Here is a 26,595-nt window from a genome sequence, read left to right on the forward strand (position 1 = left end):
TCCCTCATTGGAACTTAGTCCTGTTGCAGTCCAGAGGCCGTGCTTCCCCGATGAGTCTGGAAGTGAAGGCTGACCACATGAGCAGGACCATGAGAGACACGCAGAGGGCATGAGCACCAGGGGCCGCCACTCAAAGGCCCACTGGGCTCAGGTGGAGACTTGGACAGGCCCCACCCGGAGGAACAACTTGGGCATCGACATGCCAGGGGTCACCTGCCTTTCGGGAAAACCTGCCCAATACAGGCTTCAGTGATGAAGATGGGCCCAGGGTTTGTCCTGGGACGTGTCTTTGAGGTTCTCCTAGTTTTCCCGCGTGGTCACTCCAAACAGAAGTGTTTCTCACTGTTTCCTTGTCATGACTGGGGAGGGAAAGCCCTTCCTAGAAGCCTCCTGGTAAACTGCCCTTCGCGTCTTGTTGACCAGTGCTGGGCCTTGTGGTCACTTAGGGCCACAGGGGCTGGGCCGAGGGGAAAGGGGATCATTTCCGTCTGTACTGATGAGTTTCTTTACACGGAGGGGCTGTGGGGGTGGGGCGGGCTGTGAATTAGAGTCCCCCCGGGAAGGTTTTCCTGAGAGTGAAACTTTGAGTTACCTTTCAGCCTAAAATAGAACTAGGGCTGTGGTTCTGAATGTCACACGTACTAACAGTTCCCAGTGTGCACCCCGCCAGCTCCAGCTTGTCTGCTGGAGCTGGGACCTGCACGGTCCATCCTTGAACAGCGTGCGGGTGTCAGGTGCTGATTCACACAACCCCCGCCTTTGAAAATCTGCATATAACTTTTGACTGCCCCCAAATTAACTTGCACTTCAGTGTCCACAGGCAATTGGTTTCAGGACACCCCCTCCCCCAGCAAGTACGAAAATCTGCAGTGCTCAATTCCCACGTGAAATGCACCCATTGACTCCCAGCCGGGTAGCAAAAATGGTTCAGGTGCTTATGGAAAATAAGCCACATACCAGTGGCCCCGTGCAGGTACATCCAGATGCCTAACCCTCCACGTGGAAGTCCAACAGGCATATTAAACAGGTATGTAGAGAAGAACTTTCCATTTTTACCCTTCAGTTATGCTCCTACAGTCTCATCCTTCTGTGTGAATGCAAATTTCATCATCTCTATTGCTTGGGCCAAAAGTCTTGCTGTCTCATCGCATATCCAATTCAACAAACCCTTGGACATGAGTGTCACCTGATACCGCCACTCTGGCCCGACCGGCTTCATCCCCAGGGAGGCTGCGGTGGAGAGAAACCTCGCAGGTGCAGGGGGTGTGGGAAAGCCTGTAGTTGACACTCATGCCTCATGCAGCGCCAGAAAACTGGTTCCGGAGGAACCCGCATGCCTGCGCTGGTTGTGGCACAGCCGTTGGTGCACGATTATCCCTCATTCTGCATCAGGGAATTCATACACGAGAAAAGCCCTATGAATGCCATGAGTATGAAAATCCTCCCACCTGAACCACTCCCTTATTGTCCATCAGGGAATTCACAGTGTGGAGAAACCCTACCGGTATAAGGAATGTGGAAAATTCTTTTGTCAGCCCTCATGAGTTATTCAGTGTTGGTGGTTCACCACAGAGAGAAGCCTTGTGTCTGCACATGGAAAAGCCCTCAGTGCTCACCTGTCCCTTACCTGGCACCAGACACCCCACACTGGAGGGAAATCTGGTGCATGGCGTGGGTGTGGGCAAACATTCAGGCAAAAGGAACAGCTTACTCAGCGTCTGCAAAGTCACCCTGCAGAGAAGCCATGTGAGAGTCAGCAGGTGGAAGAGCCTGCAGCCAGTTTTCGTCTTGGTCACCATCCAAGGACACCCGGTGGTGAGAGGCCCCATCAGAGCCGTGACGGAGCCTGCAGTGTGTTTCCTCCTCATCCAGCATCACAGGACGTGGGAGGGAGAGGCGCCCTGTGCGCATCACACCTTCGGGAAGGCCTCCGGCCAGGGCTCCACCCGCCTCGGCACCAGAGGAGTCACACTGAAGAGAGGCCCTTCTGTGCGCGAAGGCCCTCGGAGGAAGCTCCCACCTCATCCGACACCAGAAAATTCACAGTGGGAGCAACCTTTCACGCATACTGAACGTGGGAAAACTTTCCTTCGGAGAGGAACTCTCACAGGTCATGAGAAAATCCACACAGCTCTCCTTGGGGAGCGCAGTGAGTGTGGGGAGCTCTCCTGCACCTGTAGCAGCCACTCAGCCCTGGGACGTTCGCACTGCGGGGCGCCGCTTCGTTCGATGACTTCTCCAGTGTCTCACATCAGGAGAGTCATATCAACGAGAAAGCCATCACTTTATTACTTTGCTTCTGGAGATTCAGCTCTTAAGGGATTTAACTCTCCCCCAGGGAGCTGCTAACGAAAGACAGGCTGCCCAGAGATGGCAAAATTTCCAAGGCGACAACCCTCTCCCAAACTCAGAGGCTGGCCCCCTGCTTGCGTGTGTCACACAGGTGCAATTCGCATGCACTCATGCAGGTCCTGCTTTCACGGTGTCGGCCCTCCTGCCCCGCAGGCATTCCATTCGCCCACTCGCTGTTCTTTCCTCTTCTTCATCTATTTCAGCTTCAAGAAAAGAAACTGGAAAAGAAAAAAGAAAAGTAACCCCGACCCTTGCAGTTTCAAGTCTGAGGGTTTCTTGGTTCATCGTTTCTTTGCTTGTTTGTTTGGGTCTCTTCAAAATGTTTCTGTTCTGTTGAGATGAATATGGTAACTTTAACTTCAAAAGTCAGGTGACCCACACAGGAGAGTCACCTCATGAGTGTAAGCAACGTTTTTTAAAGAATGAGTTGAGGCTTGTGTATAGAATCAAACCTGAGATCCTACCAAGAAGTCAAACAAAACATGTAAATTGGATTTTTCTGTAATTTGGAAATAGAAGACTCTGTGAATTGGGAGGAAAATGGGCATAACATGGGACACAACATACAGGTTCTGTTTTTAAAACCAAGGCGGCAGTTTCTCAGGAAGAGAAGGTGAACAGCCGCAGCAGGTTCCGTCCACAGGGCCCCTGGCACTGAGCAGACTCAGGGGACTAGCTGGTCCTTCTGCTGCAGAGGACAGGACTCCAGGTGACGCAGTCACCTGAACTAGGGATTGAACCCACAACTCTCTATGGGACAATGCTACAACCCACTGAGCCACACTGGCCAGGGCTTGGCTGCGTGCTTTGAAGGTGCCTTTACTATTGGCTGGGAGCCAGGCTGTCATGACTCGTACACAGCCTGTCAGTGCTACATGTAATAACTAGCACAGAGCAGGCACATATTTGGTGCTTCTTGGCTTTCAAACAAAGTAAATCAGTTACGCTTGAGAACAGAAGGCCTTAGATTTCCTCCGTGAATGGAACCTTCTGGAGGAAAGTGAGACCAGTGCCCGCAGACGCGCAGCATTCCAAGGACCCCACTGTGGCACAGGCCTTCATCACCTGAACTGTCTTAGACACAGCAGGGAGATGACATCAGCCAGGTCAGTTTGAAATCCAGGAACTTGAACTCTGCTCTTTGGACACGGTAGCCTTCTAGTAACTCCTTCCAAGGTGCGCCGGAGCTGCTTGGGTTCACAGCAGAGACTGGAGGCTCGGGGAAATGGGAATGCTGGAGTAGATGGGGGACTTGCTCACCCACCTCGCCTACAAGCCCCCAGGAGGGGTCACAGATACTCCTTTCGCCCAGGCTTTGAGAAGGGCACTGGGGGGGGGGGGGGGCACCAGTATCTGTGAAAGACTACAGTGGCTGTGTCCTGTAGGCTGTCATGAAAACAGGTCCCGTAACTCAGTAGTAGCAGGTAACCCTTCAAAGACAGGAGCTGTGCATTGTCGAAGGCCCAGGCCCAGAACGGTAATCAGGAAAGTTTGGCAACAGACATTCTGGCCCTGAATAATGCTGGTGGCGTCTGTAGGACGAAATAGGTAGACAGCCTGCTCAAGTCTTTCTCAGTGTAAGTGAAAAGCCATTAAATCTGCTAAAGAGACCCCTGAGCCTTACGAAAGAAGAGGCCAGATTTCCCTTGAGGAAAGACTCTGATACTCTCCAAAAAAACCAGTGTATCTTTTCCCCTTCCATACAAGGAATGTCGGAGCACAGGAAAAACATTTTTTCAGGGATAATGAAATACAAATTAGTACAGAATGAGAAAGAAAAAAATCTGTGAAGCTACTCCTTGCAATGGAATAGCAAACACAGCTAAAACCAGCTTCAAATTTAACAGGAGGCAATACTTCTCCCAAACAGACGTGCGGCTGTAAAGTGTCCACATGTCCCCTCTCTGCTTTCCTGCTGGGGAACTTTGCTTTCTAATGTCACAGACCAGCGATTTTCAAACTTTTCATCTCATGGCACACATAAACTAATTACTAAAAATATACTTTTTGCTCATCTGACAGAAAAACAGGTATAATTTTGAGTCATTCGCACCGGACGGCTATTGTGTTGGCTGTTGTCATTTGTTTATTTGACGATATAAGGGAAAAGGGGTCACTGCATTCACTCAGGCACTGACTACGCAGGTATTTATTTTTAGATGGGAAGAGAGGGAGAGAAACGTCAATGGGTGGTTGCCCCTGGCCCGCCCCAAACCGGGGACCGCCCCGACTGGGAATCCAACCAGCGACCCTTGGGTTCACAGGCCGGCCTCAGTCCACTGAGCCACACCAGCCACGGCTGGTATTGTATGTCTTAAAAATTGCTGCCGCACACCGTGAAAATCTCTCTCCTAGACTAATGGAAACGTGTTAGACGTTACAACAGGAATGAAACGCCCCATTTTTACTCGCGCGCCTGAGTCACTTGGCCATGGAGAAGCAGCCTGAACTAAAGCTGCCCCCAAGGAGCGGTGGGCACCACATTCCACGTGCCGGGAAGTGAGCCCGGGTCTACTTCACAGTGCAGCGCCGACAGGCACCCGTGGCTTCACGTGGGTCTCACCTGCCTGCATCCTTCCGCGCAGACCTGCAACGTCGGTTCCTTTGTTCGGTGAGACACCCACGGTTCTCGTCCTCCCCGTGGTGATGGCTCCACACCCCTGACGGCCGGACTACAGGCTTGTTCCTGGAGACAGACAGGGCGGCGTGAGATTGATCTCGCTCTGAATTGTTGTTAAACTGTTGCTAATTCAAAACGCTGCTGTTCACCAGTCAGAATAGGAGCTTATGGAGTCCAGTGGTAAGGAAGTTTTCGCTCGGGGCCATTACACAGTAAGCCTGGAGAGAGACACAGGGTTCGGTTGCCTCCGGTACGCGCCCGGCCAGTCGAGATCAACCCAAGCCGCCCCACCCCGCAGCCTAAGTACGAGTCCCGACCGGGATCGAGGCCCAACCCTTTGGGGTACGAGACCACGCTCCAACCATTGAGCCACCTGGCCAGGGCTAATTGGTTGTGTTTTTATATTTAGTTACACGGACCGCTCTGACAGCGGCGATTCCGCTGGAAGTTCCGTCTGCGGGGGGTGGGGGCCGGACCCACCGGGTTGCCGCTGCCCCCCGCGTCACCTGGGGCGGTCACGTGGGTCAGGGCGAGGCGGGCCCTCGGACAGGAAGTTGGGGCGGGACTTCCGGAGTCCGCCTCGGGGCGATCCGCTTGGGCGTCGTGGCTTTGCGTCCTCCCCAGAGCGACCCCCGGGGCGGGGATTCGCGAGGGGTAAACCTCCACGTTGCCGACTGCGCTCCCGCGTGATGCCCGTGGCCCCGCGGTGGGTGCCAGCCCCTGGCTGTCTAGGGCGGACGGGCAGGGGGCCGTGGGAATCGCGGGTGCGCTGGCGAGCGCTGCTCGGCCTGGGCGGGGTCAGAGCCTTGGGGGCTTGGGTGGTGCCCTCGGGAGGTGGCGTCCTACGGGCCCACCTGCCCTGTCCCGGGTCCTGGAAGCGGGGGCGCCTGGCGCAGCTGCCACAGCAACGGGGCAGGTGTGCGGGGAGTGGCGTCTTGGCGGTGGGGGTGCACGAAGGGCCTCCGCAATTAGGCGCGGACGTCGGGCGGTGAGGGGTGGGCTGTCGCGCAGCCCCAGGTGTCCCGCCTGGAGGCCCCGCTGGTGGCGGATTAGCGTTCCGGGTGGAGAAGGGGTCCGGGGCCTTCGAAGTGGGTCTGAGGGGTGGGTCGTGCCCATCCCGTGGGTGCCTGCCGTGGTCTGGTGATTGCTGGGCGTTCCACTTGTCTCTTTTCTCAGCACCAAGTTGAGCCCTAAACAATGAGAATTTGCTCCCAGGTTCATTGGCATAATTCAGTTTCTTGAGGTCGTTGCACTGAAGTGCATGTTTTCTTATTGCCTGACTTCCTGTCCTTATCTCTTGGAGGCCTCAGTCCTTGCACTTGACCTGTGTCTCAGATCGTCAGCAACAACTCCTGTCATTACTTGGCGTCCGGGAGGATACCCTGGGTCCAAACCTTAATTCCCACTGCAAACTATGTTTTACGTGTAGTTTAGCATACCCACAGACCCCAGACACTGGGATGTGGGTATGGGTGTGGGTGGGAAGGGGCCTTCTCTCTACCACCGACTGTGGTGGGTCTGTGGCCTCCTGGGCAAGATCCAGAAAAACAAGATCTAAACGACCATAGTTTGTTACACTTCATATTTAAAAGGCAAAGAAAAAATATACATATTTGCTAGTGAAGCTTATTCTGGAAGGGTACATGAGAAACTGGGAAGGGGAAATGAGTGACTGCCTGGTAGATACTTTATAACTTGAATTTTGAGCCGTATGCCTGTGCCCCAGTTTGGTTACAGTGATGATGATTTCAAGAACTTTAAAGTAAAATGAACTGACGAAATGACTGAGCCTCCCCTTGGGAGAGGGAGAGTGAAGCCGCCCCACCCCCCAGCCCCATGGAAGCGGCTTCTGCTTTGTTCTTTTGCCACATGGATGTACACCAGTGCTCTCCCTGCTGTACACTTCATCTGTGCCATCCCACTTGCCACTGGTGCCAGGCTAACCTTCCCAACACGGTTCATCTGTTCTCTTTCGTAACACAGAAATGTGGCTGGTGCCTCACCTTCATGAGGCAGCCAAGGCTTCTTATAGTCTGTCTCCTGGTAACCCTGCCTCTGGGCTCCGACCACAGCTCTGCCCCATTTCACCCCCCACCCCTTCTTCCACCTTTCTAACCAGTGTGGCCTAAAACCCCTTCTGGGCCTGGTTTAAATGCCCCCCAGCCCCAGGGCTGCAGCCCTTCCCTGCTGCCTCTGCCTAGAACACTTGCCCACCTCACTGATGCATTTGCTGTGAAGTCCCCCCACTGCAGTCTGTGAGTGCTACAGTCACTGCTGTGTTTTCACAGTATCCCCAGGACAGACCCAGGCCTGTGACGGGTGTCTGGGAAACACTGAAAACACATGTCCAAGAGGAAAAGCCCACTCTGGCTGGGGAGCTCAGTTGGTTAGAGTGTCATCCTGATACTCCAAGCTTGCAGGTTTGATCCCAGGTGAGGGGACAGACAAGGAACAGCCAATGAACGCAGAACTAAGTGGAACAAGTTGATGTTTCTCCCGCCGCCCCCCCCCCATGTCTCTTCCCCTTCTTCTCTATAAAATCTATACATAAACTTTTTTTTTTTTAATCCAGGCCATAGATTGGCAGGCAATGTCTACATTGGGCTTCTGCCAACTTTCCTGCCTCATCTTCTTCACCCCTGAAAGGTGGAGGGGTCAGTGGACCTGTTGCTGATACGGTGTGGATGAGGCACTGAGGGGTGTATCTCCACTCAGGGGGAGCCATTGGGGCTGGAGATGAGCCCAGTTTGGGAGTATGCACAGGATAAGGGCTGTTGGTGCTACAGGACTGGACTGTCCACCGGGGCTCTTCCTCCATGGTAGTGAAGCCTGGAACACCGACATGAAGAGGGGATGAAGGGCCTGGGAGGGCACTACTGGTGCAGGGGGAGGGTGGCCCAGGGGTGGGGGCGAGGAGGCCTACTGTGCATGCTGCCAGGAGGGCGCAGCTCAAACAGGACTAGCCACTAGGTGACCACGGACATGTCCCTAGCACAGGCTGCCTCTGGCTACCCAAACTGGAACTGCTGGTTCTCCTGTGAGTGGCTCAGGGGTCCACCTTCAGGGCATTGTCAGGAGTGAGGGCTGGGCCCACAGCGGGTGGAGGCTCTGTGGGGCTGCCCTCCTGCTGAGGCAGGCTTGGGTGTCCCTAGGGCATGCCTGCAGGGCCCTGTGGACTCCTCACCCTCGGTGTCCCTGAGGCTCAGCAGCAGGTTCTCCTCAGTCTCGGGCTGCAGGGTGGAGGAAGAAACCCTCGCCAGGTGGGTGGGTGGATCCCTGTGGCCAGCCCTGTGCACACTTACCAGTGTCCTTTCTGGCCTGCAGGTCCCAGGCATGCCCAGCCTCAGAGCCCGCCCCGAAGAGGCAGAAATGGAGCCCTCAGTTCCTGGACCATCCCCGTGGACCCCTGCAGCCCATGTGAGCAGTGTTCCCACCGTGACCCGCCCTGCGTCTGCACTGCACGCCCCGCTCTGCTGTGGCGACACTGAGCAGGGAACCGCCCCCCGGCACCCTCAGCAGCCAGGTACTGGGACCGAACTCTCTCCTGGTGCCCTCATTCTGGGGGAACTCCGTCCATGTCACCCTGCAGCTACCCCCACTAATTCATTAGCTGTGACTTTAGGGGTGGGGTGCCTTGTGGACTGGAGGTGCTGGGGCTGGGGGGTCAGAGAGGAAGCTGACCTGGTCCCCAGCGGCCCTGGTGCCCTGAGTGTGATGCTCTGGTTTCCTTGCTGTGCTGTGTACAGGGGCACAGCATGATGGCTGCCAGCTGAGCCCTGCCTGGCCCAGCCACCCCTGGTAGACATCTCTGCCCTAATCAGGCCTTGGTTCCCTCTGCCTTCCTTCACCTGCCCAGCTGCATCTGTGCCCTTCACGACCCTCCCAGAGAGTCCTTCCTCAGGCTTCACAGCTCCCTCCCCGGTGGACATCTCAGAGGCACTCAGGCTGCCTGCTCAGCCCCAGCCTTCCCTGCTGGGGTCTGATGAGAGCTGTTGCACAAGAGGACACGTGTGTCCTACAGGGACCTATTGTTTCACTCGGGACAACTGGGCAGAGCACCCTTGTCAGAACCGGTGTGGCCGGGAAGGCCGGGCTGAGGGCAGAGGAGGTTGCCATGGGGCACGTGTGTCACTGAGGGCAGGGGAGGAAGACGTGATGAGGTCCCAGGAGGCGGCTTGGAAATAGAGGCCTGCTTCCTGCTCCAGGCAGAGGCCAAGGGCATGCTGTGCAGAGGGTGGGGAGGGCAGCTTGGACTTGCTCCAGAAGACAAACAGGTCAGAGGTTGCTCAAGTTTAAAAAGCCACAGTGGACCAAATGGTGGAGTAGGTAGCTCCAAACACCTGTTTTTCCACATAAATATTTTTTATTATTATTTTTAGTTCTCCCCCAAGGATAGGTTTTTTGATTTTAGAGAGAGAGGGGGACAGAGAGAGCAACATCAATTGGTTGCCTCCCTAACTGCCCCAACCAGGGATCAAACCCACAACCTTTTGGTGTGCAGGACGATGCTCCAACCAACTGAGCCACCCAGCCAGGGCCACGGAAATATTTTATAGAAACAAGCAGAAACTGTTTCGACCAACTTTGTCAGAAATCTAGAACATAGACTTACAGCAACCAAGCCAATGCTGAATCAAGGAAAAGGCAGCTTAAAATGGTAGGAAAGCTCTATGGTGTTTATTTTTTACTTATTTATTTTCATAATTTGTTTGTTTATAGTGGGTGGGGAATCGATGTGCAGGAGAAACATCGATCAGCTGCCTCTCACACGCCCCCAACCAGGGACCTGACCCACAACCCAGGTGTGTACCCTGCTGGGAATTGCACCCGCAACTTTTTGGTTTGCGGGCCAGCACTCAACCCACTGATCCACACCAGCCAGGGCATATTATTTATTGATTTTTTTTTTTTTGAGGGAGGGAGGGGGAGAGAAAGAAAGGAGATCTCGGTTGTTGCTCCGCTTATCTATGCCTTCGCTGGCTGACTCAATCCAGCATGTGCCCCGCCCAGGGGTCACACCTGCAACTTTGGCGACTAGGACCGAGCCGCCCGGCCTCGACCTGTTCCTGAGTCACTTTCAGAAATGTGCACTTTTTCCAGGCATTTGCTTGTTCACCTAGGTCACCTGACTTGTCGGTGCAGAGCTGTCAAGAGTGTTCTCACCCTCCTCTGTGCTTTTGTAGGGTTTGCACTAATGTTCCATTTCATTTCTGATCTCACTTGTCTGCGCTTGTATTTCAGTCCGTCTAAAGGTCAGTCAATTTTGTTCATCCCTTCAAAAACAAAATGTTAGATTTTGTTGGCTCTCTGCTGTTTTCCCACTGTTTCATCGATCTCGGCTCTAATGTTTTTGCTGCCTTCCTTCTGCTGGCTGTGGGTGTGGCTGGCTCCCTTGCAGTTCCCGAAGGTGTAAACTGGGTCACTGACTCGGAATCGCTTTAGACTTTCCCTTTCCCATTACCCTCCCTGCGTGCCATGAACTCTGACGTTCTGTGGTTTTGTTTTCATTTGTCTATAGGTGTTACCTAATTTTCCTTGGGGTTAATTCCTTGGCCCATTGGTTCGCTGTGTATTGTTTAATTTCTACATATTTGTGACTTTTCCTGCTATCATTGGTTGGACATGAAACTTCACATCATTTCAGTCTCTTGAAATATGCTGAAACTTGTTTTGTGACCTAACATAACCTGTGTTGAAGAATGTTCCCCGTATAATGGAGAGGCGCGTGTACCTGGTTCTCCGGGTGGAGTGTGTGTCTGTGAAGTCCGGCGGTTTACAGTGCGGCTCCCTGTCTCATTATTGATCTTCCGTCTAGATGTTCTGTCCATGTTTCGAAATGAGGTATCGAAGTCTCCAACTATCGTCACAAAACTGTTTTCCTTTCAAAGCTGTTTGCTTCATATACTTTAGGGTCATTTTTGGTGAGTTTATAACTTTCTGTCTTCTTGAAGAACTGATCTTTTTATCAATATATAATATTCTTTTCTCTTAAGACAGTTTTTGACTTACTTTAATTGTGTCTGATACTCAGTCATCCCAGCTGTCTCCTGGTTGCTGTTTGCATGGGGTATCATTTTTCGCTTCTCACTTCATCTTTTATTTTTTATAAAAGATTTTATTTATGTTTACGGAGAGTGTAAGGGAGTAAGAAGGAGAGGGAGAGAAACATCAGTGTGTGGTTGCTTCACACGCACCCCCTACTGGGGACCTGGCCCACAACCCAGGCAGGTGCCCCGACTGGGAATCGAAATGGTGACCCTTTGGTTCGCAGGCCAGCGCTCAGTCCACTGAGCCGCACACCAGCCAGGGCTCGCCTTTCACTTTAAACTCACTTGTGTCACTGGATTGAAAGTAAGCCCATTGTTAGACAGCGTATGTCATAGGATCATACTTAAAAAAAAAACCTATTCCAGCAATAAATGCCTTTTGACAGGAGTTTAAACCCCTCACCGTTTATGTCCCTCATTTTCTCTGTAATAGTCTTCTTTTGGGTTTCGTTTAATTTTTGTAATGTACCATCTAGATTTTCTTCTTCTTCTGTGTTTATTTTAAAGACATTTTCTCAGTGGGGGTTACAGTTAACATCCTGACATCCTAAAGCTGTCATCTGTTCCTCCTTCTGCGGCTTGTTCCCCGCCCCACCAAGCTTTATTGGAATACAGTTGACATAGGACATCGTGTGAGTTGAAGGTGAGCCATGAAACGGTTTGGGATACATACATGTTGCAAATGATCATCACCGTGAGTTCAGTGAAGACACCCATCACCTCACAGGGTTGCTGTGTTTTCGGTGTGGGGACTAAGATCTGCTCTCTTAGCAATTTTCAGGGTGCGGTTAGAGTCCAGAGTAAAACCGTCACACTCGAATTGGTGCTAACTTAGCCGCAGGAGCACACAAAACTCCCACTTCCATGCAGCTCTGTCACCCTCTCCATGCTGTTGTTGTCACAGATGCATCTTACACGTTGTGTTCAAAACACAGATTTACAGAGCACTGGCTGGGCAGCTCAGGTGGTTAGAGCATCATCCTGGTACACCAAGGTTGTGGGTTCGATCCCAGGTCAGAGCGCGTACAAGAATCAACCACTGAATGCGCAAGTGGAACAAGAAGTTGTTTCTCTCCCCCTCTTCTCCCTTCCTCTTTGTAAAATCAATAAATAAAATTTAAAAAAAAGATTTATAATTATTTTATGCATTTGTCTTTTAAATCATGTTAGAAATAGAAAGTGGAGCTATAAACCAAAAGTGCAGTAACACTAGCTTTTGTACCTACCTGTGTGGTTACCTCCACCAGAGACCTTCACCCCACCATGGCTTCCAGCCCCACCCACTGCCCTTTCACAGCCAGGGCTGCCTGTAGCCTTTCTGAAGGGCGGGCCTACTGGCAGTAAACATCCTCAGCCTTTATCTGGAATGTCTGAATTTCTCCTCTACTTTCAAAAAATGAGTTTAGAGAGAGGAAGTTGGGGTGGGGAAAGAGAGAGAGGGACATTGACCCAAGGTTGTGGGTTTGATCCCTAGTCAGAACACATGCAGGAATCAACGAGTGAATGCATAAGTAAATGGAACAATAAATCAATGTTTGTTTCTCTGTTTCTCTCTCTCTCTTTGCCCTCCCTCCCCCCTTCCTCTCTCTCTAAAGTCCATAAAACATTTTTTAATTTAAAAAAAAAAAGATAGAAAACCCAAACAGACCATAACAATTAAATATTGAATCAGTAATTTTTAAACTTCCTAACCAAGGAAAGGTCAGGACCAAACAGCTTTACTAGTTAAGTTCTACCAAACGTTTAAAGAAGAATTAATACCAATTTTTTTCACAGTCTTCTAAATACTAGAAGAGAAAGGAAAGCCAAATGAAGACATCACAAGAAAATTCATATCAAGATCTTTTATGGCTATAAAATTCTCAAAAAAACACGAGTAAACTGAATCCAGCAGTATAGTATTACATCCCCATGTTCACCCCGTGCGGGGCGGCTCATCATAAGAAAACCAGTCACGCCCTGGCTGGGTGACTCAGTGGGTTGAATGTGGGCCTGCATACCAAAGGGTCACTGGTTCGATTCCCAGTCAGGGCACATGCCTGGGTTGCAGCCCAGGTCCCCAGTAGGGGGCAGGCAAGATGTTTTCCTCCCCCTCTTTTTCCCTTCCCCTGTAAAAATAAATGCATAGAATCTTTTTTAAAAACCCCACAGCTGACATTGGACACAGTAGTGAAAGGGTAAAAGCTCTTCCACCAAGATCAGGAAAACACACCTGCTTTCATCACTGCTCTTCAGCCTTGTCCTGGAAGTTCTAACCAGAGCAACAGGCAAAAAGAAATAAAAGGCATTCCCATTTGCAAGGAAGAAGTAAAACTATCGCTCTGACAGGAGAGGCTCAGCTGGTTGTGTCCTTCCAGAAAGCAAAAGGTCGCCAGTTCAATGCCCAGTCAGGGCACATGCCAGGGTTGCAGATTTGATCCTCGGACTGGGCATGTGTGAGGTAACCAGTCGATGTTCCTCTCACATCAGTGTTTCTCTCCCTCTTTCTCCTTCCCTTTCCCTATCTCTAAAAGAAAGAGATAAATCTTTAAAAAAACTCATATGTAATTACATACAAGGACCCCAAATAGCCAACACAATCTTAGAAGAAGGTCAGAAAACTTGTACTTCCCAGTTTCTAAACCGACCACAAAACTGCAGTGATGGAAGCAAATTGGCACTGGCATCAGGACAGACACACAGATGAATCGAAAAGAACTGGGAGCCCGGAACAAACCCGCACGTCTGTGGCCGGTTGGTGTTCAGCAAGCTGCCAGGACCTCTCGCTGAGGAAAGCTCAAACTCCAGCAGATGATGCTGGCACAAGTGGGCCTCCACATGCAAAACAATGAACTTGGACCCTACCTCGTCTGAATACAAAATGGACTCAAAACAGCCCAACAACCTAAATGTAAGAACTAAAGTCATAAAGCTCTTGGAAGAAAACGGGTAAATTTCCTAATCTCAGGTTTGGCAGTGGGTTCTTAGATACGACACCAAAACCATGAGAAACAGCAGTAACAGAAAGAGACAGGTAAACTGAACTTCATCAAAATTTAAAAGTTTTGGGCATTACAGGACATCAAGGAAGTAAAACCACCCCCTAAGAATGGGAGACAGTCTGCAAGTTGTATATCTGGTGAGGGTCTAGTACACAGAGTCTACAAAGAACTCGTAATGATTCAACAGCAAAAGGTAAACAGCCCAATTTAAAAGTGAGTAAAGGACCTGAGTAAACATTTCTCCAGAGAAAGTATACAAATGGCTAACAAACGAGTGGAGAGATTCTCCAATTCGGTAGCCATTTGAGAAATGCAAATGCAAACTGCAGTGGGATTACCACTTCACACCCACTGGGATGGGTGTGATAAGGAAGGAAGTAGTAAGTGTGTCCCGTATGTGGAGAAACGAGCCCTGGCACACTGCTGGTAGGAATGGGAACTGGTGCAGCCACTGTGGAATAATCTGGCAGTTCCTCAAAAGATTAAATATAGCATCACCATATGACCCAGGAATTCCACAGCTGGGCACAGACCCAAAGAGCCGAAGACGGCACGGAAACGAGGGCAGGGACAAGTGCGGCAGCACCTCTCACAGGGGCCCAGTGGGCCAGCAGCCCAGATGCCCGTGCCCGTGGAGGACATGACCCAAGACCGCCAGCGGATACCTGAAACTGCAGTACTGACCCTCTATACTAAGGGGGGTACAGAAACCCGGAATTTATTTATAAAAACTTACGTATTTATTTGTACATGTTTAAACTTCACTCACGTTCAAAGCCCTCTCCATTTGATGCAATACCCGTCGAGACGTTTTTTTCCACTGCTCACAACGGTTTTTGAACTTGTCGATTTTGAGGCCTTTTAATGCTTCTGCAGTTTTTTGTTTCATCTCTTCCACATCGGCAAAATGTTTCACTTTGAGGTCTTTTGTCATCCAGGGAAACAAACAAACAAAAAAATACATTTGGGGTGAGATCGAGTGAATAGGGAAGGTGAGGCATGGGGGTCATGCCATTTTTGGTCAAAAACTGCCAAGCACTCAGAACGGTGTGGAGAGGTGCGCTCCTCAATCACCCATCATGAAATGGGCAACCATGTTGAAAGAGTCCAAAAAAAAAAAAAAATTACCTGAAGCCAAACGCAGCCTCTCACAACAACGCCAGCTGGTGACCTGATGCAGATGGGTTCCTAGGACACACATAGTGGGGGAAGCCTGCACTACAAGGGGCCTGCCCCCCAGAAGGTAATTCCAGGGTTTTGAGGGTCCCCCTTCTATACTTTTTTCACCACCTTTGGTGGGATGGAGCAGGATTTCATCGCGCTACTCAGAACAGTGTGCAGTTTAAAACCTGACATGTTTCCTTCTGGAATTCTCCATTTAGTATTCAGACCACAGTTGCCCACAGGTAAGTGAAACTGCTGAAGGTGGAACCGTGGGTGAGAGAGGGCCACTGCAGTGTCCAGCCCTGAAGAGGGATGAAGCACCAACACATGTGAGAGTGTGGACGGCCCTGCAAAGCACGAGGCTAAGGGAAGAGTCCAGCCACAAGAAGTCACATGCATGGTGCCACTCACCTGAGACATCAGAAGTACATAAATTCTTAGTGACAAAATGCAGATCAGTGGTTGCCAGGGCCTGGCCTGGGGATGGGGGGAGATGTGGAGATAATAAACTGGAGTAAGGGCTTCACTCTGGAGTGATGACGGTGTTCTGGAGCTGTACAGAGGTGGTGAGTACACACCACTGTAAATGGGCCAAATGAATTGTCCATTTAAAACAGACACTTGTGTTTGTGAATTTCACCTCCATAAAGGAGGAAGATGCGAACGAAAGCCACTGCGGGAGATGGGTGGGACCTCCCGTGGGTGGGACCGTTAGTGGGTGGGTGCAGCACTGGTGGGTCACGGCTGTGCCGCCAGCAGCAGCTGGCACAGCGCAGGCTCGTGTGGTGTCCAAGAGGCTGTGACCCTGATGTGGGCTTAGCTGTTCTTCACAGACCCCGAAGCAACAACCATAAAGAACTTTAGTGGTTGGCGGGGAGGGGATGCTAATGGGTTTGTTGACTTCTGGGAGGGCCCAGTCCTCCCCCTTTCTTCCAGCTGCGTCACAGGCTTGCAGGCAGCGTGGTGCTACAAGCAACTGCATTTGCTTTCAAGGCATTCCTTTGTTTTACACTCAAATTTTAGTTGTTTGGTTTTTGGGGGTTTTTTTACAAAAAGATTTTCTTAGGGGAAACCATGTTTCTAATTTTATAGTTCCTTAAAATAACGCCCAGGCCAGTGTGGCTCAGCGGATTGGGTGTCATCCCCCAAACCAAAAGATCGCCAGTTCGATTCCTGGTCAGGGCACATGCCTGGGTTGTGTGCCAGGTTTCCAGTCAGGGCGTGTATGGAGGGCAGCCAATCGATGTTTCTCTTGCTTTCTCCCTCCCTCCCCCCTCTCTAAAATAAAATTTAAAAAAATCAAAAGTGAAACTTTAATTGGTTTTTCCAACAGTTCTTACGTTACAGAGAATCAAATTGAACAAATCCAAAGGGACCTCTCACAACCCTGACCCACAGGACTCACTTCTGTTTTCTGTCTCCAAGACTTGCAGGCCAGCGGGGACTCAGGTCAGAACACCGACTCCCACAGCCACCAACTCCTGAACCACACCGTGACCTTGTCTCTACCAGGTCAGCACACTGTGGCCCGCAGGCCAGGTCCAGCGAGTCGGAGGTTTCTTATGCCCAGCAAGCAAGGAGCAGGTTCAAGGTTTTTAACAGTTGTAACGAAGCAGACCACACAGCAGGGACCGTACAGCCATGAAGCCTAAAATGGGTTCTCCCTGACCCTTTACGGAAAAGCTCTGCTCACTCCTGGGTGTATTCCTTCCAGTGCCTTTTCCACACACAGCCAATAGAGAGGGGCTCCCTGGGTCAGTGACTGGGGGCAGTGGGGCACCATGGGCCCTGGGCCATGCAGGCACTTTCATGTGGCCCCTGCTGTATCTTCCTCCTGTCACTCCCGGGACCCAGCAGCATGTGGACATTCCCTAGACACCCGGGGCCAGCGCTCCCCACCTGCATAGTGTGTCTGGACCATGAGTCGGGTGACAAGTGTGAACTCACCACCAGACACATGGCTGAGGTGGGAGTCAAGCTGAGCCTGTGGCCCAGCCAGCTCCGTGCTGAAAACAGAAGCAACCACACGAGGCAGGGAGACCGTGCTGTTGTGGCAGATTCTTGAAGTTCTAGGTGGTGGCCAGAACTGAGGGGCAGGTTGGAGGGTAACGGGCCCAAGGAGGCTGGGAGGTAGAGGAGGCCCCTTTACCTGTCCACTCAGCATCGCTGACTGTAGCCAGACAAGGGGTTGCCCAGTCCCAGGACATGGTCTGGGCTGCACAGGACCCTCTGGGGCTGTGTTCCATGCAGGGCGCCCCCAAAGGGGGCGTGTATCTGCCCTGCTCAGGAAACGTCAGGAGCAGTGTTGGGGGTGAGCTCGGTGGTGGGGGCACGGGGAGGATGAACTGCTGTGATGTCAACAGGCCGCCCGTGAGCAGGAGGGGAAGGTGGGAGGGCAGGCACGAGCAGATGGCAGCAGTACGGCCTGGGTGTCACGGTGTGAATGAGAGACTTGGGAACAAGGGGTTCTTTGTTCTTCCAGGCGTGGAGAGACAAGGGAAGGTGCCAAAGCCATTCTGGTGTGACGGGGAGCTCTCAGAAAGATTGGCACAGCCGCCTAAACATTGCACCAGAGCAAGAACTGTTCACCTGAGCCCAGAGGTGCAGGTTTTAGAAGGTAAAGGTGGCTTCGGCAGGTCTCTGAAGGCCCGTGTTGAAGAGGACAGAACCTGACAGTGCACCGACGTCCCAACACCCAGCTGGAACCCACTTTGCTTCTCCTCTGGGCCCACCTCCCCCCTTGGTCACTCCCACAGTGAGGCCCAAGAACCCTTAGCACTGAGTGAACACAGATGGCCCAAGATGCTGGCAGCATGCACCATGGGACAGCAAGCCAGGCAGACTGCTGACCCACGTCACACAGGGCGGGTCACGTTTCCTTGGAGGGGGGGTGGCACCTGGGTTTGGGATGCACGCCAAGGTGCAGTGGACAGGACTTGCCGATGACCTGCCGTGGATGAGAGGAAGGGCAGTCAGGGGGCGCATGGGACTGCGGCCTGCACCAGCAGGGAGACCGCAGACGAGTTCCCGAGGTGTGGGTGCTGGGGCAGGGGCTGAGGTTTGGCCAGTCTTCAGGGGCCATGCTGCCTTGTCCCCTCCGAGCTTCCCTGCCCCTCCCTGGTCCCCTCGAGAGAGCGGGACTTGCGCTCCCGGTGGGTCCCACACTCCCAGACTCGCTGTCTTCATCTTCCTGTTCCCTCCCGAGTGGGACTTTCTGTTTGTCATTGCAGATCGCGACGCGAGGACTGAGGGCAAGGAGCTTCTTCAGGAGGAGGACGTTTCTGAGGGTCTAGAATCACGGGCAGGAGTATCAGAAAACTGTACCAGTGATGTTTCCCTGGCACCTGAGCTCAGAGAACTCTGTGATGACGTATTAGAAAGAGACTGGGGTGCCCCCGACGACAGGAGACAGGGGCAGTCCCTCTGCCCGGAGGAGGACTTCACACAGGTGGCAGTGCTCCTCGACAGCCCCTTAGGAGAGAGAGAGCTGGACTGTGATGGTCTCGAGAGAAGCTCCAGTCGGAGCCCAAACCCAGCAGCGTGTCACGGAACTCCTGTGCAAGAGAGGCCACATCGGTACACATGTGGCCAAAGCCTCCAAAACAGCGCAGATCTAACCAGCCATGAAGGGCTCCCCACAGCTGAAAGCACCTTCATTTGCAATCAGTGTGGAAAAACCTTCAGCCAGAGTTCAGTTCTCAAAAACCACCAGTGGTCCCCTGTGCATGAGCCCCACCGGTGCAGCGAGTGTGGCAACGCCTCCCACGTGCACTCAGACCTGCTCAGGCCCCAGGTCGCCCATGGCGGAGAGAAGCCGTACGTTTGCAGTGACTGTGGAAAGGCCTTCAGCCAGAACTCCAGCCTCAAGAAGCACCAGAAGTCTCACATCAGCACGAAGCCCTATGAGTGCAGTGAGTGTGGGAAGGCCTTTAGGCGGAGCTCCAACCTCATCCAACACCAGAGAATTCACTCTGGGGAGAAGCCGTATGAGTGCGCGGACTGTGGGAAGGCCTTTAGGCGGAGCTCCAACCTCATCAAACACTGCAGGGTCCACACAGGCGAGAAGCCTTTCGAGTGTCACGAGTGCGGGAAGGCATTCAGCCAGAGCTCACACCTGAGGAAGCACCAGCGAGTTCACACTGGAGAGAGGCCTTACGAGTGTAGTGAGTGTGGCAAACCCTTCAGCCGGGTCTCCAACCTCATCAAGCATCACCGCGTCCACACAGGAGAGAAGCCCTATAAATGCAGCGACTGCGGGAAGGCCTTCAGTCAGAGTTCAAGCCTCGTTCAGCATCGGAGGATTCACACTGGAGAGAAGCCTCATGTGTGTGATGTGTGCGGAAAAGCCTTCAGCTACAGCTCAGTGCTCAGAAAGCACCAGATAATCCACACGGGAGAGAAGCCCTATGAGTGTGGTGTCTGCGGGAAGGCCTTCAGCCACAGCTCAGCCCTCATTCAGCACCAGGGCGTGCACACGGGCGACAAGCCCTACGAGTGTCGGGAATGTGGGAAGACGTTCGGCCGCAGCTCCAACCTCATCCTGCACCAGCGAGTTCACACTGGAGAGAAGCCCTACGAATGTGCCGAGTGTGGGAAGACCTTCAGCCAGAGCTCAACTCTCATTCAGCACCAGAGAATCCATAATGGCTTGAAACCCCACGAGTGTAACCAGTGCGGTAAAGCCTTCAACCGAAGCTCAAACCTCATCCACCACCAGAAGGTTCACACTGGAGAGAAGCCATACACGTGTGTTGAGTGCGGCAAGGGCTTCAGCCAGAGCTCACACCTCATTCAACATCAGATCATCCACACCGGTGAGAGGCCCTACAAGTGCACCGAGTGTGGGAAATCCTTCAGTCAGCGCTCAGTCCTCATCCAGCACCAGCGGGTCCACACCGGGGTGAAGCCCTACGACTGCGCTGCGTGCGGGAAGGCCTTCAGCCAGCGCTCAAAGCTGCTCAAGCACCAGCTGACCCACACCAGGGAGTGAGAGCGGGCGAGGCTTCGCAGTGGGCTCGTCCCTGCCCTCCTCCCACAGCCTGCTGTTCACACAACCTGGGACCCTCGTTGGGAGGGTTTCTCACAGGCTCCCTCCCTCCTGCCCTTGCACCCACCTCACGTGACCTCGTTTCTTTCCGACGTTCACATTTTGTTGTGAGACTGCCGTGTTTGTGAGGAGGGAAGATAGAGACTGCATATTTATGAATAGAGTGTATTACTGTAATCAAACATAACCAAAAAAGTACACTGGCGTTCGCTTCCAGACAGCAGTAATTCTGTTTGGTGACTCGTGTTCTGTGTACGTGAAATCAGGTGGAGAGTTTGGGTCACCTCCCCCCGTGCGGGGCGTGCTCATCAACACCGACCCCTCGCCTTCTTGCCCCTCTGTAGTCTGATGCAGCCCCTCCTCCTCACAGCCCCGCTGTGCCTCGGGTCCCGGCTCAGGGTGCTGCACAATGGCAGGTGGCTGTTCCCCAGCCTCCATTTCTCTGCCTTACGGTCCTGGCTGTTGGCCCCACAGAGGACAGCTCTCTCTTTGCTCCTCCCACCACCGGTTCTCCCTACAAGCTCCCAGGTGTGGGGGTTTTCTCCAGGTCCATTTCTCACCAGACATTTATGGAGCACCTTCTAGGTGCCCCCAGAAGGTGGGAACTGGCCTGCCTCAGTTCCCCAGAGCTGTGCCCAGGCTCCCTGACAGGGTCAGCTCGGTCCACCAGCACCACATCTGCCACCAGGAGGCCCCAGTCACCAGCCAGCAGGTCTCACCTGGGGCGGCATAGGGGGGGTGGGTGGATAGGCCCGTCCTGCACTGTCCAGGAGGAAATGGACAGGTGTAGTCAGGTGTGTAGTTACGGTGGGAAGGTCAGGGTTTGGCTTCTGTGTTTTCACTGACAGAAGCTGTGGGATGTTGGAAGAGCGAAGGAAGTGAGGAGGAGTTGGCTGGCAAAGGTCCGTCCCATGGGCTGGCGCCAGGGAGGGCCACCTGCCCTCTTCTCAGAGCCACAGTCAGGCTTCTTCACCGTCCTCACCACCCCCAACCTCTGTTCCTGAGGGGGCACCTACACAGGAAAACACCACACCCGCAGGGGGTGACACCCTGCCCTGTACACCGCTTACTCACTCCAGCCTGCCAACCCTCACGCTCCCTCTCTGCTTTCACGCTTCTCCTTGTGCAGCCTGGACTCGGTCACTGCTTCTGTCTGCAAATCCTTGGTGGCCCTCACTGGGAACAGAACAGGAAACAAGGCAGAAATGCCTGCATGCGGGGAGAGGACGACACAGTGGTTCTGGTGGCTAGAGAGCAGCAGAAAGCAGCAGGAAGCAGGGAATGGGGTCTGGGTGGGGTCTGGGTGCTTTGAGGGGTCCAGTTTTAGATGGGGTCAGTCAGAGAAGGCTGTACTGAGATGTCCTTTGAGCAAGGACTTGAAGCAAGTGAGAGAATGACAGCAAAGATGGGGTGGGTGACAGGCCCTGAATGGGAGTGGGCCTAGACCTTTCCAGGGTCGTCAGAGAGCCAGGGCAGCGTGGCTGGAGGGGAGTGAGCAAAGGGGGAGCAGATAAGGTAAGTACTGGGAAGCCACCGTGAAGGGCCTGTGGTCACAACAAGGGTTTGATCTGACATTTTAACAAGATCACACGCTGTGTGGGGAAGAGACTGGGGCAAGCGTGTGCGCCTCTGTCACTCCCTTCTCAACTCCCACTGGCCGTGGCCCCAGCCTCCACACTGCCGGGAGGTCCCTGGGGCTGAGGCACAGGTGGCGGCACGTGCTGGGCACAGCAGCTGCGGGAGGTCAAAGCAAATGGTCCACAGAAAGGCTTGAGCGTCGGGCTCCTCCGGTCCCAGGGCCCTGCCAGGCGTCTGGGCAGAGCTGACCTGCTTCACGCCCTCTGCAGCCTGAGGGAGTTTAACTTCAGGACATTTTGTTTCCAAAGGAAAATGCTCTAGAAGAACAAGTTTCTGTCAACCACAACCTGTTTTCTACTGCTTCCATGATGTCCTTGGAAATGTTTCGTAGGAACAATGGATCCCGTGACAGAAAGCCTGAGACATCCCTGGCCCTGACTCAAGGCCTGGTGGCTGGAGCCCATCTGCACAGCAGGGGCCACTCCAAGGCAGTAGGGAGGCCCTTTGTTTCTTTTCTAATTTTGGTAGATTACTCATTTTTATCAAAAGAGCTTTAATTACTTAAATCACTAGTCTACGTGGCAGGGAAGCACAGAGACATTGGGGAGACGAAAAAGGGGAAAGTGGAAAAAAGGACGGAGGGAGAAAAAGGATCGCTTTGCCCAGCGGGGACTGGGATCTGCACACCGGGGCCCAGATCTCTCAGAACGCCCCTCCCCTCCTGTGGTGTGCAGGCCCCTGCCCACCCGCCTGGGCCCTGCTGTCTCAGGGCGGTGTTCTTGAAAAGGGCTAAGATAAATTCCTCTGTGTTGTGACGTCTCTGAAAATTCCCTCCTTCTTTTTTTCTAATAAAGATTTTATATATTTATTTTTAGAGAGGGGAAGGGAGAGAAAGGGAGAAAAACATCAATGTGTAGTTGCCTCTCGCACGCCCCCTACTGGGGACCTGGCCCACAACCCAGGCATGTGCCCTGCCCGGGAATCTAACTGGTGAGCCTTTGGCTCACAGGTTGGCGTTCAATCCACTGAGCCACACCAGCCAAAGCCCCTCTAACTTCTTGTTCTAACACCTGGTTGCCTACTGACCATAGTCCCCCTGAAGCCTCCCTTCCCCTTGTACCACTGGGAGTGAGGGTGTTCCCCTTGCTCCTTGCTCCCACCTCTAGACAGGTTTCCTATCTCCAACCAACAACCCCAATTCCTTTGAGGACAACTACAAAGCAGCCCTAACAGCTAGCAGCTGGCCTGGTACCAACTGTGCCAGGATCTTCATGTTCTTGGTAGAGTCCTGGGGTCAGAATGATGTAGGGAAATAGTCTCCCCCAAAACCTACCGGCTCCCTTTACATGGGCAAAGCAGGAAAACCCTGGAGTGCGGTGTGTGGAGAACAGGGCTGGATCTACAGCAATCTGTGTCTTCGTGGATCTGGAGGGCACTCCAGGATCTGCGGGGAGAACCCCTAGGATTCTGATGGCTGAGGAAGGTGTAGGCCATGCCAGGCGGCCTTGGCAGCAGCAGAGATTCAGCCGGGCCACTCACCTAAGGCTTTGCGAGAGAGCCAGACCATCACCACTGGCCCGTGGGCATGGGGGGCAGTGTGCCCTGGCTCCCAGGCACCCATGGGGCTTATTCTGGAAGCAGGGTCTTCTGTGGTCATTGGGTTGGCTCTGAGCCCTTTCAAATGTCAGAATATCAACTCGAGAGACCACTCCCACATGGAAATGTAAGAAAAAGTGGCGTCTTGCCCTGGCCAGGTAGCTCACTTGGTTAGAGCATCATCCTGATACACTAAGTTTGTGGGTTCAATCCCCAGACAGGGCACAAGAATCAATCAGTGAGTGTATAAATAAGGGGAACAAATCGATGTTTCTCTCTCTCTCTCCACCTCTCTTCCTCTTTCTAAAATCAGTAAATTTAAAAAAATAAAAAGAAAAAGAGAAAAGTGGTGTCTCAAATCCATGGGCAAGGGGTGAACACAATATGCAGTACGGCGATAACTGGTGGCCATTTAGTTACTGAACTCATTCTTCTATCATAAAGTAGAGTAAATTCCAACTGGAAAAGAGATTTATATGTAAAGAAACAAAACCAAACAAGTACTAGATGAAAACATGTATGAAATTCCTCTAGAACCTGGAAGTTACGGAAATTTTAGTGTGGCTCGAAATCAAGAAATAATAAGGGGAAAGTGTGATAAGTGTGACGACACTGAAATAAGTTTTTGCATGACCAACAAATAACCAAGTAAAAAGGCAAATGACAAACTGGGGGTTAGTCAAAAGTCAATGTAAACACAACCTCAAAAAGACAATTTCCAGCCTGGCACTCTAACAACATAGGAAAAGGACCAAAGAATTCGGGTGCGCGCCTACAAGTGCAGCCTCTGGCCTCTGACCCTTTTACACTGAGCGCAGTCAGGGATCCTGTGGTCAAAGACCACAGCAGGTTCAGGAACGTCAGCCACGGTCAAGGGCTCCCTCTGACTGCCTGGAACAGCGTGGACATTTTTAAAGTACAGTAACTACTAATCAAAGTGGCAGTTAATTGGATCAAGTAGAGTTGGTGGGAGGCCTTGAATTCATCATGCACTCGAAAGTGTTAATAATAAAGGAAACAAGAAAGCAGGTATAATTGAAAGTGTGGCATTTAAACGTTTAACCCTCCCTTCGCTTTAACAAATAGGAGAACAAGTGTGCACACGTCGTCCACGCGCGAACTGTCTCAGGGTCCAATCCGAGAAGCAGAACCACTAGGAGACGGAAGCTATGCACGTAACACACGTGATGGTACAGAGACTGCATCGCACAGAATCATGGGACATCGCTGAGCAACTCCGGGTGCTGCCTCAGGACAGGAGGCTGGCAAGGGCAGGGAGACAAGGTGGGGCCTGTGGTCATAAGCTGGGATCCAGGATGAAAACTGAGTTTTCCTCGACGATGTGGGTGTCCTGAAGAAGTGAGGGCTTTCTGTCATTGAGCAAAACACAGCCAGGAACCAATGAAGCTGAAGGATCCTGAGGAAGGTGTGTGTGGCCGGTTGCCGTTTCATGCCGCCCCGTGAGCCAAGGGACACATGTGAGAGGCAGTGGTGCCTCTCAGACCTTTCATAGCACCTAGCACCTCTGGACATGCACTGTGATTCACACATTCCGTGTGCTGCCTGCCTTCCCACCCTCCGCGGGGCAGAGGGATTCCCTGGGAACTCTGCCTGTCTTGTTCACTGATGGAGCCAGCTCTGAGAACAGCCCAGCGCGCCCGGACACTCAGTGAGCACCGCGCTGTTGGAGCAGAGACAGAAGTGGCAGAGCTCGGCACAAAAAATGTGCTGGGGAACTGCTAGCTGTTGAATTGCTGGAAAAACTAAGGAACTGTTCGTTGTTGAATCTAAGGGAAGTGTCCAGTGGGAGTCTGTAGTATTGTTCTTTCAACCTTAATGAACATATGAACATTTTCAAAATAAAAACGTGTGGAGGAGACCAAGAAAGGAAGGTGTGCTGGGTCCCAGAAGCATCAGTTCCCTATTGGGACCAAGGTTGCTGGGACAGAGCTCACTCTGTTGTTAAAGGTAAACTGAGGTACATTTTAAACTCTTCCACTAAAATTTGGAAGCGTTTACTTGAGCAAACGTAGGTAAGAACCAGGAAGCACCAAACCGAGCGTTCTGCGGAGGGGAGCTGGGAAGAGGTTTTCATAGAGAAGACGCAGAAGCAAAGCACGGAAACTGTTGACTGGCTACAGTTCAAGCATCTCATTTGGGAAGCCTGGCCGGAGTTTGTTTAAGTAGGAACCAAAGCATAAGAGCCACTCAGATTAATGGCCTCCTTGTCTACTTTAACACTGTCAACTGGCAAAGCCCTCCTTGGCCCCAAGCTTCAGTCCCTTGGCCGCGGGGACCCTGCTCACCTTCCCACCTGGGGCGTGGGATACACGAAGTTCCCTGGAGAGAGCTGCCGCTCACGCCGGGGCAACACCGGCTCGGAGTCCCCGGCTGCCTCCCCGAAGAACCGCGCGCGTCATCCCACTGACCTCCTGCCCCGGCCTCAGGCGGACCGAACGCCTCCAGCACCAACCTGTCTCGTTGGTTCCTCCTGAGCGCTCTGAGCCCCACGACACACGTGCCCGGTGAAGGGTCTCAGGCCCACGGCTCCTCCCTGCAGCCTGGGCAGGCCCCTCGGGCCACCGTTCGGGAGGGCGCGTCTGCGTCTCGCTGCGCCCACCGCTACCCCAAAAAACACCAGCGAGGATAACCACGAGGCGGTCACTGTCACCCATGACGACCACCGTCAGGCCCTCGCCGGTGTCGGGGCAGCAACCAAAAGCTGTCCCACGGAGGATGTGGTGACCGGCACCAAAGGAGGAGGGACCTGCCAGCGCGAAGCCCAGGAGTTCTACGAGAAGAAGGCGAGGCTACCCACAAACCTCGGGCTGCGTCGTGTGGAGCGGGCGGGGGGCGGGCGGGGGGCGAGCGCAGGAAGCTCTTAAGAAGCCGCCGGAAGTGCGAACAGTGCGAGGCCAGGGAGCGGTGTGGCCTCTCTAGGCGGCGCGGAGGCCTAGGTTTTCCTTGGCTGCAGAGCTCGCAGCTCGGCCGTCCGTTAGGCCGAAGGCGCCGGAGGGAAGGCGGGGCCGATAGCCGGCCAGGGAGATGTTGCGCTCTAGGATTGGTGGTCTAGGTGAGTGGGCGGGGACTGAGGAGGCGGGGGTCCCAAGGGATTGGTAGATGCGCAGACGAGGCGGGGCGTCCCCTTTGTCCGAGTGCGCTGCTGCCTGCCGCCCCTTAGCGCGTGAGGCTGCGGTGTGAACGGTGAGT

General features: G+C 52.9%; 1 protein-coding gene and 1 long non-coding RNA gene across 8 annotated transcripts in view; one reads left to right on the top strand and one right to left on the bottom strand.

The window, feature by feature from the left end:
• Positions 1 to 5,536: 5,536 nt before the first annotated feature.
• Positions 5,537 to 26,595, top strand: part of ZNF250 (zinc finger protein 250) — a 29,477-nt gene continuing 8,418 nt past the window's right edge. The window contains exons 1-6 of one of the 7 annotated variants that reach the window (XM_045181648.3): positions 5,537 to 5,678; positions 7,261 to 7,404; positions 8,297 to 8,495; positions 16,590 to 16,676; positions 17,647 to 17,781; positions 18,395 to 20,431. In XM_045181648.3, the coding sequence (XP_045037583.2) occupies positions 8,306 to 8,495; positions 16,590 to 16,676; positions 17,647 to 17,781; positions 18,395 to 20,154 (2,172 nt within the window). In that variant the 5' untranslated portion in view covers positions 5,537 to 5,678; positions 7,261 to 7,404; positions 8,297 to 8,305 and the 3' untranslated portion in view covers positions 20,155 to 20,431. The other 6 variants (XM_045181647.3, XM_053929344.2, XM_045181646.3 and 3 more) reach the window with 6 other exon arrangements.
• LOC123477859 (uncharacterized) lies at positions 12,849 to 26,249 on the bottom strand. The gene is made up of 3 exons (XR_006652875.2): positions 25,859 to 26,249; positions 14,737 to 14,924; positions 12,849 to 13,525 (listed from the first exon to the last, which is right to left on the bottom strand). It is a non-coding gene; the product is annotated as an uncharacterized lncRNA (long non-coding RNA).

Source organism: Desmodus rotundus, chromosome 8, assembly GCF_022682495.2.
Source record: "Desmodus rotundus isolate HL8 chromosome 8, HLdesRot8A.1, whole genome shotgun sequence".
In the NCBI taxonomy this organism is placed as follows: Eukaryota; Metazoa; Chordata; class Mammalia; order Chiroptera; family Phyllostomidae; genus Desmodus; species Desmodus rotundus.